This window comes from Rhipicephalus microplus, chromosome 4 (genome assembly GCF_043290135.1).
Source record: "Rhipicephalus microplus isolate Deutch F79 chromosome 4, USDA_Rmic, whole genome shotgun sequence".
Classification (NCBI taxonomy): Eukaryota; Metazoa; Arthropoda; class Arachnida; order Ixodida; family Ixodidae; genus Rhipicephalus; species Rhipicephalus microplus.
The window spans coordinates 157,689,391-157,707,609 of NC_134703.1; the positions used below are offsets into that span (position 1 = coordinate 157,689,391).

Below are 18,219 nucleotides of genomic sequence, written 5' to 3' on the forward strand. Positions count from 1 at the left end.
ACAAAATAGTTTGCAGACAATTCGTGGCTTTCGTACCTTGTCATCTTCACAGTCACGGTTGGCAAAAAAAAAAAACTTCAAAAGCACTGAAATTGCACGACGAGGTGCTTTTTTCAACTGAGCAGTACAAAAATGCGCGCTTTCCGCTGCTGACCCGTGTGGTTCGTTGAACCGGAAGCTGTCGTATCCCACAGTTCCCTGCGATTGCCCATCTTACCGGTCACCTATTGATGACGGAGCAGCTCCCAGTCACGGTGTGAGTTTCGACTTGTCGTTTATTGCTCAATCAAAGTTATTGATAAAATGCCTAGGGAAAATCAACCATCCTAGCTTTTGCAGGGCTGTCAATACTATTTCAAAACTGTGTCATCTCAGTATGGTCGAAAATACACCAGAGTTTCCCTCTAAAGGCCGCTCTTTCAGCTTTCGCTGTGACTGCGGTGCGCGTTTCGCGCAGTCCTGGCGTTTTTTTTTTTGTAGGCATGACGAAGTCAAGCAACAAACTTTTCTAAGCTAGCAAGTGAAGTCAGTTTTTCAATGTGGCGAGGTCTGGTGGCATGTCTGAGCAACTAGTGCCCGAATTCTACACTGTTTATCATCGCTAGGATACAAATGCGATGCCGTGTCGCAATCACGGCGGTTGCGACACACTGCCGATCGTGACGAACTGAAAATCTTGTTATGACAGCCGTCAGCGGAGCAGTAGCTGAAAATTTCCGACTCGTGAAACTTGCGAAAGCATAAGTCATACAAAGAAATAAGTTTCCCCGACGTTTCAGACGTACTACGTTTGCAAGTTCATAGCATTTGTATTCTTTTGTACCACACGTTGTTCATTAATGACAACACACAATTTGTGGTACCAAAAATGGCTGCAAGTGGACGAATTGAATGCTGATGACAGAGCGAAGGTCCCGTGGTCAATAATGTAAGCGTTGAACTCACCGAACGGTATTTAGGACGGACACAAGAATGAGTGCGCGCACAAACATATACATGGACGGACGCAAGCACCAATGCACGTATGGAAGTATGGACAGTTACATGGATCGACGGAGTAATGCACGGATGATGGATGTGCCGGTACACGGACGCACACATAGACAGATACACAGATGCACAGACGGGCAGATACGTGGAAGGACGCATGCACGGATGCACGGACGGACGGACAGATACACAGATGGCAGACAGATGCGCGGATGGATAAACGAGTATACAGCGTGCGGTCTATTTTTAAACCATAGATGGGCTATAAATGGTGTATGCATGGTACATGTGACACCTGTATTTCGGTCCAATGAGAAGCTACGACGACGACGGGGAAAATGGACATCGTGGAATCCTTAGGAGCGTCGCTCCTAAAATTCAAGCTACACATGAGTATAGTCGTTTCCGCTGCGATTACTAAACGACATGTTGATGCTTGCAGCATGTTTGCTGATATTTTCTTGAAATGATAAAGACAGCCCTTTTTAAGTAGTTATTTAATAAGGGAACACGAAGATGAATATATCCATCAATCGGTCACAAACACAGCAGCCCCGCCCCGTAACCTGCACGCGAATACAAATCGCTTGAAAACACTGCGAGTATACCTTAGGGTTCTCACGTGAGCAAATTTATAACTGATGGTGCATTTTGTGAAATGCTGTGTATACGCTATGTAAAAATTAATAAATAAATAAACCAGAACATATCCACCCGCAAAGAATAAAAGTGAATAGTGATGCCTGCAGCTTGAATCAATGCGCTGGCTTACAGTGCTTCAATGAGTGGGCTCAGCAATGGCGACTGCTGTAGCAGACGACGCGTTTGTCTCCACCCTCAACGGAGCGGAGACTAACGAGGGCATTAAGGCAATCGAGGCTATACCAGACTGATACGCCACTTCGCGTTAGTGACAGAAAACAACACACCAGTCTTGGCTGGCACTGCTCCCTATACCACAGAGTAACATAGATATATACTTGGTTCCAAGAAGGCTGGAAGACTTCTGTGGGCTCTGTAATATCGTCGAAACACTAAACTGCGCACAAATTTACAATGCTCACTGCATCAATGTGACATCGCTAGGTGTTCTGTGTAATGAAATATACGCAAAAGTGCTGTTAATTGTTTCTCCAGAAAACTTTGGCGTGGGATTCAGTAGACCAGCACCGTTTCAAGCAATGTTACGTGTTGAGTCTGACGAATAATGTCTGTTAGAAGCTATGCAATTTATGTAACTAAAGAAGTCTTGCCGGCGCCGTGCCACGTCTTTTCTCGAGCGATGTAAAAGATCTCAATAGCCTGGCAGATCCAAAATCATTGAGAAAACAAATTAGCAATGCAAGGTCTTGAATAAAAACCGCTCTTATTATTTTAATTGGTGTTTAGCGATATTGAAAAAAGTACACTGACCTGTCATTGTGGCGGAGCGTCACCGGAGACGTTACAGGTGAACCGTTCACGAGAATCTTTGCCTCGGGACGTCCCTTGTCCACAGTAACCTCCGTATCTGTCCTCATAATAATTGCATGTTTGTCTTGAATCCTAGAAATTTCAGAAAAAAAACGAAAGTATTTCATATTTAAAACGCAACAAAGTCATACACAAGCCAGCCTGGTTACTACACTTCATCACCATCGCACAGAACACCGTGACTCGGAAACCACATAATGTTAAACTGCTGGCAGGTTGGGGCTCTTCAATCACTTCAATGGTAGGAGAGCGTACGCGAGTTTGTATGCATTGCTTTCAGGCGAAATGCTGCCACCACAACCGCGATCCCTGAGAACACCCCCCCTCCCCCTTCTACCACACACACACATACGCAAAACACACACACGCACGCCCACACTCACACGCATGCACATTTGCCATCCAGGGGCCCGGATACCCGCGTTGACTCTTTGGTACACAGCTCTGGTAAGATTAGTTGCATTCGGCAATTGCATACAGGCTAGCATGTTTTGAGCATGTTTCACGCTGAAGCCACCCTCGGTACTTATTGTCGTTTAATGCCCGGACTTCATTCTCAACGACGTTTTAATAAAACAGTCGCTGTGCCCATTTCATGACTCTGTTTTTATGGGCGGACTTCCAACTTATCCTGTCAGCTTTATCATTAATCTCGGCCTGTGTTAGTTCCCTGTAGGACGAATCGCACTCATGAAGAACTTCATTTTACCCTGCCCTGTGCCAGCGTGTGTTTTATTATGTACTTGGCAATTATTGCACAGATTCGGCTATTGATCTATAAATGTCTTAATTACCCTGTTAATAATATCACAGTGTTATTTGGCTCTGTTATTATCGCTACGCCTACAGATGTCGTAAAAGGTTCAAACTCAAACTAAGAACATGGAAACGACGTCAGTAAGATTGAAGTGCAACTCAGCGCTCTTGTAGAGCACTCTGGGAATCAAGACGATATGATCGACTTCAACAGTGCTTCTATTTGAAACACAGCAATAAATAGGGGAAGGAGGCTTTTGCTCGAGTCTTGGAACATTGAGCACACAGCTGCAAACATGAACAGTTATCTAGAAACTATGCCATCAGTATATGTTGATGGCCTCGGAAATGTGAAGCAAAACGTGTCGCTGCCCTGGTTGAACAGGACGCGGAGATTCTTCTATAAAGAACACGGTCAACCCCGGAGGAAGTGACTGAATCGATCCCGAAACGAAAGGCTCTCCGCGAACTTGGCTGGAGCCATTTTAACTTCTTAAATCTTCTACCCAGGTAGACAGGTTTTTGTGAAAATGCTTACATTAAAAAAAAGTGTCTGTCTTAAGAGGGACGCAGATAACTGTATTATGAATTCCTACTAACTATTCCAGACCTGTGTTGATGTGTTCAAGTCATTCACCAAGTTATTATTGCTAGACTTTTCGTGTTTGAATCTTTGTCCAATCGTTTTAGTTAATCATGTCTGCTTGGTTTTGGACCACAATATATTGTGAATAACTACCTCACATACGTGAGCCAACACTAATACCTTCGAACGAAATACGAGGATGGTTCTACGGGCTTATTTTTTTGCTAGACATAACCTAGTAAAGCTCACAAAGGACGAAGCTACGGAAGGAATAGCAGACATTATTTTTAGTTATGAACTGCATTGCATTGATTATGACGTAAATGGAAGTATATCAATGCGTCTAAAATGGAACCATGACATAGTCAAAATCAATGTATTCGCATACCCTACTCCCAGCATGACTATGTCTGTGTCCACCTTGCCCACCGTCGATTTTCCTTTTTGAAGAATGTGCACAATGCGACCAGAAAGCAGTGGGTCCAGGTTCAGGTTGCTGAGATGTGGAAGCGCTTTCTTCTCCTCCTCCGTTATCAGCTTATCCGTATCCTGCACCAGAAAAAGGAAAGGCTTGGCAGTGAGACACAAAACCTTAAAAACTAAGTTCTTATCATTGCTTTTTCATTGCTGTCAATAACACAAATTGCCTGTGTGGGCACAATATCATCTATAGCCCCAAAATTGTTTTTTTTATTTGCTCCTTCAAAGCAGCAAATGCAACTCTCCAAGAAGTTGAGCTCCTTGCAGAAGGAATTACAGGGCCAAAAAACATACATGGGTGTATGCATTACATAACTATTCGTCAAAATGTAGCAGCTTTGTTGTTTTGTTCGCTTATTTTTTTTTATTAAGCTTGAAGCAAGTTTGATAGTTGATGCTGTATACTAGCAAGTAGTTGTGAATGTTTTGCTTTAATTTTGGTAATAGTTTGATCGACGACACTACATTGGCAAAGTTCTATTATTCTGATAAAGTTTATATTGTATCATATTTAGTTATTTATTTATTTATTAATTTATTTGTTACGTAGCCGGAGTAGATTTCGGACTTTAGGCAGGGCGGGCTAGGGACAAGATTGGCACACTGAAAAAATACATAAGGCAGTTAAATGGCGACAGTCTGGCCTGAAACGGCGTCGACGTCATAAAAAAAGCGACGTGATAACAACGATGTGACAGTGAAGTGAAAATAGTGCGACGCGGTGACCTTGACATGCAGATGAGAATATTTTGTAGTGATGGAGCAACAGGAGCTACCTGTTACATTTTAATTTGTTGTGTACACGTCCCATCTGTCTCTTGTTCACGTGTACTCTGCACTCTACGCGTAGCGAAACCGACAAAACAAAGGAGTGAAACTTAGGCAGATGCCAACAATAAAAAGAATACAACGACCAATACAGTGTCCGTGTTTACAGCGTACTTCTTTAAAAGGAATCACTACGAACTAGCTCAGCTGTTTGTTATTCTAAGAAGACGTTGTGGCTACGTGCCTTACACGCGTAACTATGATTTATGGAGTAGCGAAAACGTTGGAACTATAATTGCTGAAGGCCTACCAGCATAGCTTAAACTGCGAAAAGTTTAAAAATAATATGTTAGGTTTTAGGGCCCAAAACAGCCACATGATTCTCAGTGATTCTGTTGCGGAGAGGACCGGAAGTAGCCACCATCTAGTGTTGTTTATGTGCACTGTCATCGCACTCTACACTGCAGCCTATAGCCTTTCTGTGCCATGAAACTCTGACCAGCGGTCAAGATAGAATTCACGACCTTCAGTTCAGCAGACGAGTTCCTTAAGCGCCTCCACCATGGCGGACCAGTGAAAAAAAGTTTTTCCTTGCGAAACGGTTGAGGTTTTCGAAGAGATGGGACGACCGGCTAGCCAATGAGAAGGCGATACAAACGGGGCACCATTACGTCTGTTGCTCTCATGAACGCTAAACTCCAGCCTCCTCCAAGTTTCTATCAAACTTGCACAACTGGAAGAGCTATAGGAAGCGCTCGTGGAATGCCACACGTCCAGGAAGTTGGAGAATAATTGCCTGTTAATATCAATTAAAATGGCTGTGACTGAACGACAACGCCAGAGTAAACGTAATACATATCACTAATGAATGCCGTTGTATATTACTATAGCGTTGTTGCAAAGAAACGGATTGATCTTCACTTGAGCAAGCATTGCTTCACTAAGAAGACCCACGCACCTGTTTCCTCACAGAGCTCTTGAGTTTCTCTTCGTATGACTGCTTCATGAGGAGCATCTGAGTTTCGTTCTCCTTGATCACGGCTTGCATGTCCTCTTCCCATTTTCGTTTTATTTGGCTTAATTCTGCGCAAATAACACATTACCATATAATAACGTGACATATGACCATCCAAAGATCGTACATATTGAAAGAACAGTTTTGTATTCTGTAAATTATTCCCCTGAATGAGGCTATTGGTTAAATTCCGAAAAAGTGTAAAATTTCTCACTTTCGACAATTTGTGTTCGTATCAGAGTACTTCAGATATTAAAAATAAGTAACAGAACGAAACTTGCCTGCTTCGGTGAGGCCTGCGCTGAGAACATTGTCGACATTTCCTTTTGCAAGCTTTTTCTTCAGGGCTTCGTTTTCTTGCCGAAGCTCACGAATCAGTTTGTCCGTGGGATCTTCGTTGACGCGCACTAGATTCTTGATTTCTTTCGTGCGTTCCGCTGTAAGCAAATATTAATTTGTTCAGGACACGTCCTTGGCGAAAAGAACTCACATTTTTTGTCACAAATAGAAATTATTAACTGACTGAATTGATGAATTGTCGAACGATAAGCCAGTTGAATATGCTCCCAGTGAAAGCGGCAACATTTCAACAAATACAATGTTCTTGCAAATTATTGTACTGCTGCCATAGGTCGGTAAAGCTTGTGGAGCTCTCTCAGATTAACTGATGAAATGAAAGTAAAGATATGGCAAGAGTAACCTTCAACACTTGGTATTTATTATAAAATAACTGGACAGACATTTACCAAATGTTTTTTTTTTATAAATTTATAAATTCAGTCAAAAATATTAGAAGGGAGTGCTTCGCACACCAAACTGTTTTATCAATTATCAGTAGCGTGGCCATTTCTCCAGCACGTGCCAAAGTTTCTTTAGAATCATCAATCAGTGCCAGGTAACATTTTCTACGAGTAATGATTAGAATGCCGTGTTTTCTCCAGTATAAGTCACCGCTGGAACGGACTTGCAACACCCCAGCGGAAAAGTAAAATTTCCGGTGATCGAAAGAACATCTTTACGACGAATATAGGTTTCACACCGCGATAGAAATGACTCCACTGATTCGGCTCGACGAGTTCACCGGTTAAATTTTCAATCTTTTTCATCCCGCCTGTCACGCACCCGCCTTTGCTTACGACCGCGTTCAGCCTTCCTTGTGGTAGCACCGTTCACACATTTACTATTGGCACACTCGAAGACGACATCATCTCCTGTGCCGTTGATTTCTTGCTAAAGAGCTCGTCAACTTCTACTATGAACCACGTTGTTAGTAATTTCAGTCAGCCCTATATGCGCTATCACGTGGATAGGGAAAGCGTGGTTAGCAGTGGCATGATGGCAGCATGTGCGCAGTAATTAGCATAAGCGAACGCTTGCCCAGTCCGATTCTGTTCCGAATTTTCTGTACTTCAAATGTCAACCGCAAGATGTGTGCGCCAAAGCAATTTCTGCATCAAGCTTTTCGAAGTCGCCATCTGCCGGTTCAAGATAGAACATTTAGGAAGAGCTGACAAAGCTTTTGCCAACACTGGCCAGATGGCAGCACTCATGCCAGAAAGATGAATACAAGTTAGAGCATATGCGCTTCCATTTAGGATCGATAATGTTGGTTCCTCCTACTGTTGGTTCAAAAGAACTAATGAATGTTATATTATGTGCCTCACAGTGGCTCAAAGCGGCAACTTTCTGTTCAGGCATTGCCACTTGTTTTTTTTTTTTTTTTCATGGCCGAACTGTTTCAGTTTTTCTTCCTAGTATACGCTACGCTATGTACAAGACTGGTTTTTTTTTTCCTTTGACCAAGCAACTATGGCCCACCGTAGCAGTTGAAGCAATAAAATAGTTTTCGAATAGGTTTTATTTAATTTCGAGAAGCAACCACAACGAGCAAACTTTCATAGCCTCCTCCTCATAGCCTCCTGACAGTGTGGGCTTAATGTCTTCCTTCCTGACAAAAAGAAATAGGATGCAGTGCGCGGGATATTTTAGGCAAATTGACTTCAGAAAGAAATAAGTACAATTTCTGTCTAAGCTGTAACTGGGCAGCAAATATTACAGATGCACAAAATTTCATTCAGAACCAGTTACAAACAAAATGGGTGTACTATTCCAAAGGAACACAAAAAAATCAACGAAGACCTGAATACGCTGTACAAAATTATCTCTATCAGTCTCTTTGATTTCACTAAAAGTCGATATGAAAAAGAAACAGTGAGACTCTCTGCGTATGAGTATTATGTGGTGATGATTACAAATTGATGCAAATGAGGTGTATCGGGCCGACTACATTACAGAGAGAGCTGCTATAAGATGACAACTCGGGGCTGGCGCAACGCCGTAGTTGTCCACCACCACTGGCGTCCATGACCACATCGCGTGAAATTACCTAGTACCAATCACACAGTGGGGCTCGAACCCGGGTCCACTGGAGCCCAACATTCCACCACTGAGCCACGCCGGTGCTTGGAACTTGTTCGCAAACTTGCCTTAGGCAGGTTTAATGTCAGGAAAGCAATCGCGTTCATATGAATTAGAAAGTGTTTTAAAACAGCAAAAGAACAAGCAATCGTCACCCAATGCAGATAGCCTAACGAGTGCGTCGTCCAATACTCCAACCCATTACAAAAGCTTGTTTTCGTTCAGTAATTAACTGTGGCGCGTACCCACTTCAGGCATAATTCATCATCATCGTCCGCCACTACATGAAAAATTAACACAAAATTCCTCGCAATAGTTTAGCGGATAGCGCGCTTCTCATAAGAATCACGAAAAATAGCATAGCGAATGCCAGCTTACTACGCAATAATTTTTATTACTAACACTGTAGTGAGCATCAAGCAAGTGTGCTTGCAGCAGTTACCCTATGAGTGTTTAAAAAAGGCTCTGAAAGACCGCTTTTCTAGCTTTCGCTGTGAATGTGCGGCGCCTTCTGCGAAGGCCTGGCGTTTTTAATATATAAACACAGGTGGCTCAGAAAAACCCTGGTGAACTGGCTGTAACCTATAATAACAGCATCCGAGCTTCTATTACAATTGAGCTGCTGAAGCACTCTCCGTTCCCCTCCATAGCAGGGGGATAGAGTTTGTAGGTGTAATCTTATCATGGTTCAGTGTGTATGCTAAAAGACGTTTTAGTGGTAGTCTGTGTCAGCCACCTTTCCAAGGTATACCTAAGTTTTCAATATTTTTGCTGGAATTATTTTTCTAGGCGCAATGTCTGTGCATAACTCAACGCAGCGTGCTATTAGCGCAGAAAAAAGGCAGGCGTGTGCGAGAAAAAAAAAAAAAAAACCCTTAGCATTTCTGCGCTGAAGGTGAATGTATGGGAAATAGTCATGTGCTCATTTCAACCAACCGTAACGCAGGGTGGATAGAGTTTCTTCGTAGTTCACATCCGAAGGACTGATGGTGGCTAGCTGAAAGAAACAAAAGCTGCGATCAATGATAACTCATTTAACGGCCGTAGTTATTGCTAATATAAGTAATTTTAAATATTACAAAGCTACCTACACCCCATGTACAAGTTCAGCAGCTCTGCATCCTGTGTCCTTCTCAAGAAATTTTTTTTGAAGTGTAGCGATTATATGTAGAGATAGTTATTATCAAACTTAACAATGTTTGGGCTAATTCCACAATTATTAGAAAGAATTTCAACACAACGTAGAGTGCCTAACGTACAGTTCAGCTTAGAAAGTGGGATGTCACACTGCTTAACTTCAGAACGCTGGTTCGAATCCCAGCCATGCGGCCGCATTTCGAGATCGTTAAAGCAAGCATATTGAGTGACATGTTTAAGAGGCCCAGCATGTTGAATATGACCCAGAGTACTTGTGCTCGCCTAGCGATCATGTTATGGTTTCGCCACGTGACAACTCAGAATTGATTACGGCATCGAGCTCGCATTGTGCAATATTTTGTTGCATTTGAAATATTTTGTGGCTGAAAAACACGATGGCGCGCTTGTTCTTGGCATCAGCTGGTCAACATGCAATAACTGGTCTCCTTTTTTTTCCGATTGTTTTCTCTTACTTCTAATAAGGGCTGAAAGCAAATCGAGATCTCTGCCTCTGAATGTAAAGTAAATTGTCTGACAGCGAAATTCTATCTGGAATACGTGCGAAAAAAAAGTACTCCAGGGGAATTGAACGTCGTCAAATAGGGTTCTCTCGGTGTTCTGAACGTACATATATACTACGATCGTAATGCAAAAACGTTAATGAAACATATTTCCCAACATGTTAACGCTTTGGCTCTGAGGTATTAGCGAAAACTGCACCCGCCAAGGAAGATATATGATATTCGCAAGTAAGCTCCTTGAAGGTAACGTGAAGTATGCAATACAAATACTTTTTTTATTTTAAAAATACTGCAATACGATATGTACCTCCATGCTACGTTACGTCAAAAGTCTTGTTCATTGTGATACAATTACGCCATAGCACCCATGCTGACTGCGTCCACAACTTTGCATTGATATGAGTGCGAAAGTACCAGGCGAAACTGTTAGTGAATGTGGCTTCGAATTTTTGAGTTCAGACATCTGTGCGATGTCCGTACAGCAATAAAAAATGCTTCCGCGAAAGACATGATTTCGATATTTAAAACCAAACTCACCATGATCGTTTTGCTGTTCCCTCCAAGGGCTGTCATAAGTAAGCGAGTGAGCGTGGATTCTCTGTAAGGCACTGCGAAAGTAAGGGGCGACGTAAATGTTTATCCAAAGAAATATGATTACATACACTTCCAATAAAACGCGCGATTCTTTCTCGCCCTCAATGCCCTTCCAATAGGTGACATCACCTTTTGGCCTCTAATATTTACATAAAGCGTGTGTAAAATGTCCGCAGAAAGCGTACAGCTTATAGAGATTTCATGCTTGCTTGATGGCTTCCCGCTGTTGCCTCCGTTCGCGTTCTCAAAAATGCACAACACTAAACAGAATCAGTTGGCCGCACATAATATTCATGCGAGACAAGGAATACCACGTGGGTGACTCTATGACACAGCGATGTAGGAGAGTGACAAAGAGAATTGTAGAGAAGGGACTGTAGGAAGGTCAACCAGTCGAGAATAACTAGGTTGCTATCCTACGCGTAGGAATGGGTTGCGGGAGATTGAAAGAAGAAAAGCAAAAAGAGGAGAGCGACAGAAAAATAGCACAAGAAAAGCAAAAAGAGGAGAGCGACAGAAAAATAGCACATCATACATAACGTGCACAATCACCCAGTCAGCAAGGATCGACCAACCTAGCAGGGAAATGCGCCATCACTATCGCAGCCGCTTGTCCAGGTTCATTTTTTAAAAACAAAAGCATCAGCAGTTATTTGGTCACCACCAGCTGCAATGTCCTTAGTAGATTGCTTGCTAGAATAGATTCGACATATGTCTATTGTGAATGCGCGCTATAAAGGTGGCTGCCTCTGCATACTATGGACCGGACAGTCACATAGGATGTGCCGTAGGAGACAACTAAAAAATTATATGCTTCGTATATGTACCAATCGAGCGTTTTAGCCTAATTAAGTGATCTGAACCGCGCTTCTGAAGTCACAAAGTGCGCCACGAAGACAAGAAATGTGAGGAGAGAAAAACGCGCTCGTTTTGTGAAATTTATACTTTTTAGAGGCCGTTTAAACTTCCAACAGCTTACAACTGATCCACCACAAAAAACAAAGTGTTACAACAACGTAACTGCTACTTATTGTAAAGCAAGTTGCTTGGCCTGACGGCTGCTGGAATTTATTTTAAGACTCTTTTAGGTGAGATAGTTGAACATTGGCCCATAATAATGAAGTGTATACTGACACAGTGCAATTTCAAGTTACGCGCGCTGGATGATACTTCTGCCAATCGGATGGTTTAAGGCGCATGCGCCTGCAGGACCCAGTAGGCAGGGAAGAAAAAAGTAGTAAGTCTAGAGACTACAAGGAGATTTCAATCTAGCTGCTTTATTATTCTCGGGCACAAGTTTGCCCTACCTAGGTTGGTTAATTAAAGGTGTTCCATATAAGTTATTTAAAAGTGTTTAATATATATATATATATATATATATATATATATATATATATATATATATATATATATATATTGAAGAAGTTTTTGCAATGGGCTAAACGTACTTAAGAGGAGAAACACAACTTAGCGGTTGTCTTAATTTTATTACCAACGGGGACTGGTCCACTGGTGCAAACCGTTGGTAATAAAATTAAGACAACCGCTAAGTTGTGTTTCTTCTCTTCCTCTATATATGCAGCAATGGCCTCACTGGTGACCACCGCCAGTAGTGCACTCCCTCACCAGAGAAGGGTTGACCAATTTAGTGCAGTATAAGCCCACTACCTCCCACATGCATACGTCGATTAACACACGGCCCTCAGTCTACAGCGGCTGCGAAGCAGCTTACCAAGGTGGTGGTCAGATCTCCAACGTAGCAGAGGGTACTAAGAATCTCTGCGTCTAGACCGGCGGGCATTAGAACCTTAACTTGGCAATTTGTAACGCTAGAACCTTATCTAGTGAAGCAAGTCTAGCTGCACTATTCGAGGAGCGAGAGGGTGTTAAATGGGATGCAGTAAAACTTAGAGAGGATACGAGGGCATAAAAGGCCTATAAAGTGCTCCAGAATCGGCACGTTTTTTGTTATCGTGGCTTGGCTGACAAAAGAGAACTCAGCGTGGGGCTCCTTATCCATAGAAACATCGCTGGTAACAGAGGAGAATACTATAGCATAGAGGTTGGCAGGTATCGTAATTAAGCTCAATTAGAGATACAAGATGAAGGTGGTACAGGCTTACGTGCCTATATCCAGCCATGATGATTCACTAGTTATAGGCTTCTATAAGGACGTTGAATCGGCAATAAGTAAGGTAAAAGCACAGTTATACAATACTGATGGGCGACTTCAATGCTAAGATAGGGAAGAAGCAGGCTGGAGACCAGGCAGTAGGAGATTATGGCATAGGTATTAGAAATGTCAGAGGGGAGTTATTAGCAGAATATGCAGAACGTAATAATTTATGGATATTGAATACCTTCTACTGGAAACTAGGGAACCGTAAGTGGACATGGAAGGGCCCTAATGGTGAAAGTAAGAATGAAATAGACTTTATTCCGTGTTCACACGCAGGCCTTGCGCAGGATGTGGAAGTGCTTGGTAAGGTGCGATGCAGTGACCATGGAATGATAAGGTCTCAAATTCACCTAGACTTGATGAAAAAACGACAGCAAACGATACGCAAGAAGCCAATCAATGAGCTAGTACTCAGAGTGAAAGTACAAGAATTAAAAGTCCCGCTTCAGAACAGATACTCGGATCCTATTGAAGAAACCAGCCTTAGAGTTGACGCAACGAATGATAATCTAAAGCGCATCATTACGAAGTGTGCAGTAGAAATTGAAGGTATGATAGTTAGACAGGAAACTGACAAACTGTCCCAAGAGACCAAGAATCTTATTAAAAAACGTTCGATCAGCAAAAACTTAAGCGCAAGAGTCAAAATATAACTGGCACAGCTTTCGAAGTTGATCAACAAGCGTAAGGTATCCGATGTAAGAAGGTGTAAGTTGGAGAGAATCAAAGACGCTCTAAAGAACGGAAGAAGCGTCAAAGCGGTGAAGACAAAACTTGGGATATAGGCAAAAACCATATGTAAGCACTAAGGTACGAGAAAGGCAAACTTACGCACTAATACAGACAGGACAGTTAAAATGGAAGAAGAGTTTTACGCAGATGAGTACAGTAGCCGGGACCACCACGACCATAATGTAAGAACTTGCAATAACCAAGATGACATCCCATCAGAAATGACAGAAGCCAGAAAAGCCTCGGAGGGAATCGAAAGAGGCAGAGCTGCTCGGGAGAATCGGGTAACATCAGATATGTGGAATGACGAAGGCCAGATTGTGCCAGAAAACCTAGTCGCCCTGTTTACGAAGTGTCTCCTTATGGGGGGCGTAGCAGAAGTATGTAAGAATGCTAACATCATCATAATACATGTTGTCTTCGACATTATAATAAAAGGATAATTTACATATTAAAACTCGTGCCACACAGGCTATAGTCAAACGCCACACAGGCTATAAAAACGCCACTCAGGCCATAACTGCACCTAAGTCTCTTTCTGAACGTCATCGTCTTTCCTCACTATCTACAAAAGCCATGTGCATGTCTAACGTTCGGCCATCTTGCAACACCTATCCTCTTCGTTAAGGTTGTCCTGAGATTGTTCATGACTGGATTGACATACAAATGTTTCGCCATCCTCTTACATGAAATGACCCACGAAAGAAACAAGACAAAGAAGAAGCAGAAAAAACACAAGAAACAGCTATCGCTAACACTCCTCTGTCGATTCCTAATCCCAACGGTTCAAAACTTCTTAAAGTTCTACAGTTTATCGGTGCGAAGATCAGAGTACGCATTTATCAGCGGCCCTAACTCTTTCTTTCTTGCACATTGGCCTCGATTTCATACCCCTCAGATAATTTTTGTTAAACAGAAACTGGATTGCATAAATGTAGACATTAGCGCGGTATAATTGAAACTAATTCCTCAACCCTCAACTATAGGATAGAGTACGATGAAATCTTCCCCCCACAAGCCAAGTGGCAATCTCTTAGATTTTTGACCACTACATTAAAAGATTACTTGGTACATGCTAAAACAAAGAATGTAATAGCTACAGATGATTCTGTCAACAATGAAAAGGCAGGCATACGAATTGCGTCTGATTTCCTCGGCTGGTCTTTTTCAGTGAGGCTTCCAGATTTCACTCCTATATTTGAAGCCGAGCTGGTAGCTAATAGTTTAGCTCTTCGAAAAATTTCTATGACCGAGATCAGTGCAATCATTCTAACGGACTCACGTTCGGTGTGTGCAGCTCTGACAACTTCAGAACAATCTCGTGCCCTAGCAGCGTTCCACACATTAGCACCGCCGCATTTAAAACTGCTAGAATTAGTGTGGGTCCCAGGTCACTGCAGATTAAAATTAAATGAATTGACAGATGCCTTGGCGCGAGCATCACTTGGTGGACCAGCAATTTCGGTACTTCCCGAATCAGAATACTTATCAGGGGTTTGATATTGGAAATTCGCTATTTTTACAGATAGTTTGGAAAATATTGTTGCAATATCACAAAATGGCCAGATTATCAGCACCTCAAATTTCCTTGGAAAGCCCAGTGGAGTCCGTTAAAACAAACTGGAAATTATCATCTCCAGATTCCGGTGCCATGTTCTCCCCCATAAATATTTATTTACACAGAGCTGGTCTGATACTTTCCCCCCTTTGTCCGTTCTGCGAAAAATCAGAAACTATTGAATTCTATTTTGGCTCATGTCGAAACTATGCAGTAATTAAGAAAAGACATATAGCTATTCCATTTGCGAAGCTGGGTTTATATTTAACCACAGAAAGTGTTATAGGTTTTGGTGCCTGTGTTTTGGGAAGTTGCTACAGAGATGCATTCGATGCGGTGTGTAATGTTATTCAAGACTTTAAACGTTTTTCAACAAAAAGCCCACGTTGATACACAAAAAATAGCGGGTCGAGAAGTAATTTTCGTATCTGAATAAATCCGCGACGTACGTACCAAATTAATCGGGTTTGGCATGTCTGGTCGGCTCCCCAAATCGAAATGTAATTATTAGTGTCTATTTTTATGTTGATTTGTTCTCACTCTCTGAATCTCTGTTTTCTTTTTTTAATATACGGTCTTTATTTTACAACTTTTTCTCCTTTTTTTGTTGGAAGCAATAGTGCAGTATGAGACTACATGTCTTCTTGGCCAATCCCCCAGAGCGTGTATGAGCCATCGGTTCTAGCCTACAAACAAACAAACAAACAAACAAACAAACAAACAAACAAACAAACAAACAAATAAACAAACAGCTATACTAAGTTCTTCATGGCACGCAGAAGCTGGCCCATTCATATAGTGAAGCTTTGGCATAAATTTTGTAGTTTACGGCCATTTTGACTGGCTTAACTTTGAGAAAAGCCACAACACGCACAATGCCAGTGTCCTCTTGTTTAAACTGCGGCTTCGGAACTTGGTCAGGCTCGCGCTTCGACGTTTGTTCGCCGGTATGTGGTGGTTCTTTCTTCAGATTTGCTCCGGCAGTTTCAATGTTCTTGGTGTCATCTGGTTCTGTTGGCTACGGCTGCTACGGCTCACTATGCTTGTTCGGGTTGGCCCGGGGCTGTTCGTTCTTCTTTCTTTGCGTCTGCTCTCCGGCACTTTTTCCCGATTCTTCCAGTGGCTTGTCTTTTATTTTTTCGTTATGGTTCGGCCGGCCTTTCGGCTTTCGGTCTTCTGCAACCTCGCCCTCCTTCCTTACGAGTCACCTTTTGTCCTTGGGCTGTTTCTTCGTCATCTTCCTTTTTCTTTCTTTCTTGGCCACATTTTCATGCAGTTTTGCCGCTGTACGGTTTTTTTATTCTTTACTCTCTCCACTTCACTGTCTGTTCTCGCAGCACCAGTTTGTGACTTTGTTTGCTTTTGTTTGGCGTGGTCTTCGGCTTCGCCCTTGTCTAGGCTTTTCCATTGCTCCGGCAGACATCTTGGACTTCGGATCTTCGCCCTCCTTCATTGTCAGTGCTTTAACATTTCCGAAGTTCTCGACATGTGGCGGGGCTTGTTTGAAAAGCGGGTTCACGTGTCCTTTAGCGGTTGCAGCAGGCGCAACTTCCAGTTTCTGTAGACCCGGGGCGTCATCTGTTTTCGCCGTGGTGCTTCCGGTCGAGAGCTCATGACGGGCTGTCGCGTAAACTCTGGAGCCATGGTAGACAAAGGTCCGACGGAAACTTACCTCGAAATCCTCCCACGATGTGATTTGGGAGCTTCTCGAACGGTACCAGTTTTCGGCAGCTCCAACTAGTCGGGCCTTAACAGTTTCTAGCGTGTACTCAGCTGACCACGCAGTTGGCTAAAGTCAGTAATCACCTGGAACGGTGGCGCTGGTTGAGGCTGCGCTGTACCGGCCAAGACCAGTCGTTCGAGCAGGGTCAATATCAGTCTGTTCTTTTCTTGATTGGTTTGTAGCAGTTGAAGAGCCCTGATGATGTCTCCGTGGTTTGAGTCCACGCCTCCACTGTTAGTCAGGTTGACTCTATCCTCGGTGCATTCCATTTCGGGTTAGAATTGCCAGTTCCGCGCACTGGTAAAACTTACGTTCATTCATTCGTTGGTTACTGGATTACCATCCGACTTCTGAAATATCGTCTTCGACTTTATCATAAAATGATAATTTACATACATAATCTTGCCTCACAAACACATGCCATACAGGCTGTACTCAAATGCCCCACATGCTACAAAAATGCCACACAGGACATAGCTGCAGATAAGTCTCTCTCTCTGACCGTCGTCTACTTTCTTCAATATCTACAAAAAGAATGTGCATTCCTAACATACATAAGAAAGGAGTACAAAGACTTGAAGAATTACCGGCCAATCAGCTTGCTCTCTGTCGTACACAATCTATCTACAAAAATAATTGCTAACACAATCAAGACAACATTAGAATTCAATTACCCAAAAGGAACAAGCAGGATTTCGAAGAGGCTATTCAACATCGACCATAATCATACTATCAACCAGGGAATAGAAAAATGCTCGCAATACAGCCAACACACACATAGCCTTCGTAGATTACGAGAAGGCATTTGATTCAGTAGAAATATCAGGAATCATGCAGACAGTGTGAAATAAGGGCATCAACAAAGCATATATAAACATCCCGCAAGAAATCTACAGATGATCAATTGCCACCATAGTGCACCACAAAGAAAGAAACAGAATACCAATCAAGAAGGGTGTAAGACAAGGGGATACAATCTCATCAATAAAATTCACCGAGTGCTTACAGGAGATTTTCAGTATTCTCGATTGGGAAGAGTTAGGGGTAAGAGAAATGGAGAGTTCGTTAGTAACCTTCTCTTCGCCGATGACATTGCATTGCTAAGTAACTCAAGGACAAATTGAAACTCATGATTGCGGAATTAGACAAGGAAAGCAGAAAAGCATGTCTTAAAATGATTCTGCAGAAAACGAAAGTATCGTACAACAGCCTCGGAAGAGTACCGCGCTTCGAGGTAGGCAGCCGTGCACTTGAAGTTTTAAAAGACTACGCATACTTAGGACAGGTAA

The 18,219-nt window shown here is 42.5% G+C and overlaps 1 protein-coding gene across 1 annotated transcript in view; it reads right to left on the bottom strand.

Moving 5' to 3' along the window:
* LOC142814441 (kinesin-like protein KIF28) overlaps positions 1-18,219 on the bottom strand; it is a 140,769-nt gene that overhangs the window by 40,618 nt on the left and 81,932 nt on the right. The window contains exons 9-14 of the mRNA XM_075893201.1: positions 10,682-10,752; positions 9,423-9,483; positions 6,350-6,505; positions 6,012-6,136; positions 4,194-4,354; positions 2,404-2,535 (exon numbers count right to left, since the gene is read on the bottom strand). Coding sequence (XP_075749316.1) covers positions 2,404-2,535; positions 4,194-4,354; positions 6,012-6,136; positions 6,350-6,505; positions 9,423-9,483; positions 10,682-10,752 — 706 coding nt within the window. The remainder of the gene's footprint in view (positions 1-2,403; positions 2,536-4,193; positions 4,355-6,011; positions 6,137-6,349; positions 6,506-9,422; positions 9,484-10,681; positions 10,753-18,219) is intronic.